The sequence below is a fragment of the Amphimedon queenslandica genome, unplaced genomic scaffold (assembly GCF_000090795.2).
Source record: "Amphimedon queenslandica unplaced genomic scaffold, v1.1 AMPQUscaffold_9288, whole genome shotgun sequence".
NCBI lineage: Eukaryota > Metazoa > Porifera > Demospongiae > Haplosclerida > Niphatidae > Amphimedon > Amphimedon queenslandica.
The window spans coordinates 2,031-3,485 of NW_003550440.1; the positions used below are offsets into that span (position 1 = coordinate 2,031).

General features: G+C 30.4%; 1 protein-coding gene across 1 annotated transcript in view; it reads left to right on the forward strand.

The window, feature by feature from the left end:
- The window catches only part of LOC100634340 (jerky protein homolog-like), a gene marked incomplete at its 3' end in the record, with an annotated part of 3,446 nt that extends 2,006 nt beyond the window's left edge, over positions 1 to 1,440 (forward strand). Inside the window, exons 2-14 of the mRNA XM_003391414.1 lie at positions 84 to 200; positions 259 to 300; positions 344 to 385; positions 434 to 472; positions 520 to 657; positions 701 to 745; positions 792 to 830; positions 875 to 934; positions 1,023 to 1,079; positions 1,122 to 1,163; positions 1,217 to 1,255; positions 1,302 to 1,346; positions 1,393 to 1,440. Coding sequence (XP_003391462.1) covers positions 84 to 200; positions 259 to 300; positions 344 to 385; positions 434 to 472; positions 520 to 657; positions 701 to 745; positions 792 to 830; positions 875 to 934; positions 1,023 to 1,079; positions 1,122 to 1,163; positions 1,217 to 1,255; positions 1,302 to 1,346; positions 1,393 to 1,440 — 753 coding nt within the window. The remainder of the gene's footprint in view (positions 1 to 83; positions 201 to 258; positions 301 to 343; positions 386 to 433; positions 473 to 519; positions 658 to 700; positions 746 to 791; positions 831 to 874; positions 935 to 1,022; positions 1,080 to 1,121; positions 1,164 to 1,216; positions 1,256 to 1,301; positions 1,347 to 1,392) is intronic.
- Positions 1,441 to 1,455: the final 15 nt, after the last annotated feature.

Consider the following 1,455-nt stretch of genomic DNA (forward strand, 5'->3'; position numbering starts at 1 on the left):
AATAGAGTAAAAGAGTTGAAGAGAAGTGCAAGTAATATATCTTATTGTGAAAAATTTAATCTGATATTGGACCATATTTTTAGATTTTACTATGAGTGAGCACAGGCAATTCTCTAAGAGGTTTGAAAATGGGTATGACATTCCGGATGAGAGGTATGAGTTATGGGTTCAGTTATATCGTCCTAATATGACATCTCAAGGTGGGTGTTGATGAATTCATATTATTATGTTGAACATAATGTATTTATTAATATTAAGATTCAAATGCTGAAGATGAAGACCAAGATTCCTTGAGTAATGGTATGTAACAGTAAATTAGTATTTCATTCATTGGTAATTGTAGACACTGATGAAGGAGAAGAGCTTTCAATGAGTGCTGCAAACAGTATGCATGAAACATAATATTATTCTATAATGCTTTATAATTGTGTAGGCATAGAGACACAGACACATACTGTCACAGCTAATAACAGTAAAGGCCTTTAAAATTAGCTGCAATACTTTTTATTATTAATGTAGGAGCAAAAAGAGTTGCACCTATCAAGGGAACCGCTGCTACTAAAGGTATTCGTATCATTATTAATTATTCTGATTTATTTTTAGAGACAGTTGATGCCTCTGTTACTTCTAATGCTAAGAAGGCTGTGAGGTCTAAAGGTATGTCTCAAATAATTTATGCTTGTCATTATTTTTTAATTAGAGACAGCAATCGCTGTACCTACTACTACGAGTGTTAGATATAAAGGTATTGTAATATTAATAGTTGTTAATGTAATGGTTCATGATAATAGAGAGAGTTTTACCTATTGAAGAAAGTGTTAGAGCTAAAGGTATTTATTAAGTTTTTTGTTTATTTTTATCTATGCAAGTATAGAGACAGTTGAACCCACTACAGATATTAGTACTGCAGCCAAAGAGAGCAATAGAGCTAAAGGTACTATTATGCAATTTTTGAACAAAGACAATTGTGCCTGCCTACGCAAGTGTTACAGGTTTTTAATTGTTATTATTGACTTATGTAGAAACAGAGAGAGTTATACGTACTGCTAAGGGGAGTAAGGGAAGTGTTAGAACTAAAGGTATTAATATACTAGCTTTTTATAAATGTTGATGTAATATAGAAACAACTGTAAGTCCTGCTAATGCAACTACTGCTAAGAAAAGTGCTAAAGGTGTCACATAATTCTTTTATTTTATTTTATTATTTTTAATATAGAATCAGCTGATTATCCTACTGCAAAGAAGAGTGTTCAAAGTATACAATAATTTATTTTGCTATTAATTTTATAGTTTATGCTTAGGTGCACATAGAGTTGATACAAGAAGGAGTGTCAGAACTAAACGTAGTAAAATTTTAATTATTATTATCTTTATTATTATTGATAATTACAGAAATGGAAAGAGTTGGACAATGTACAGTGAATAATGGTATTGCTAAAGGTATTTATTTTTAAT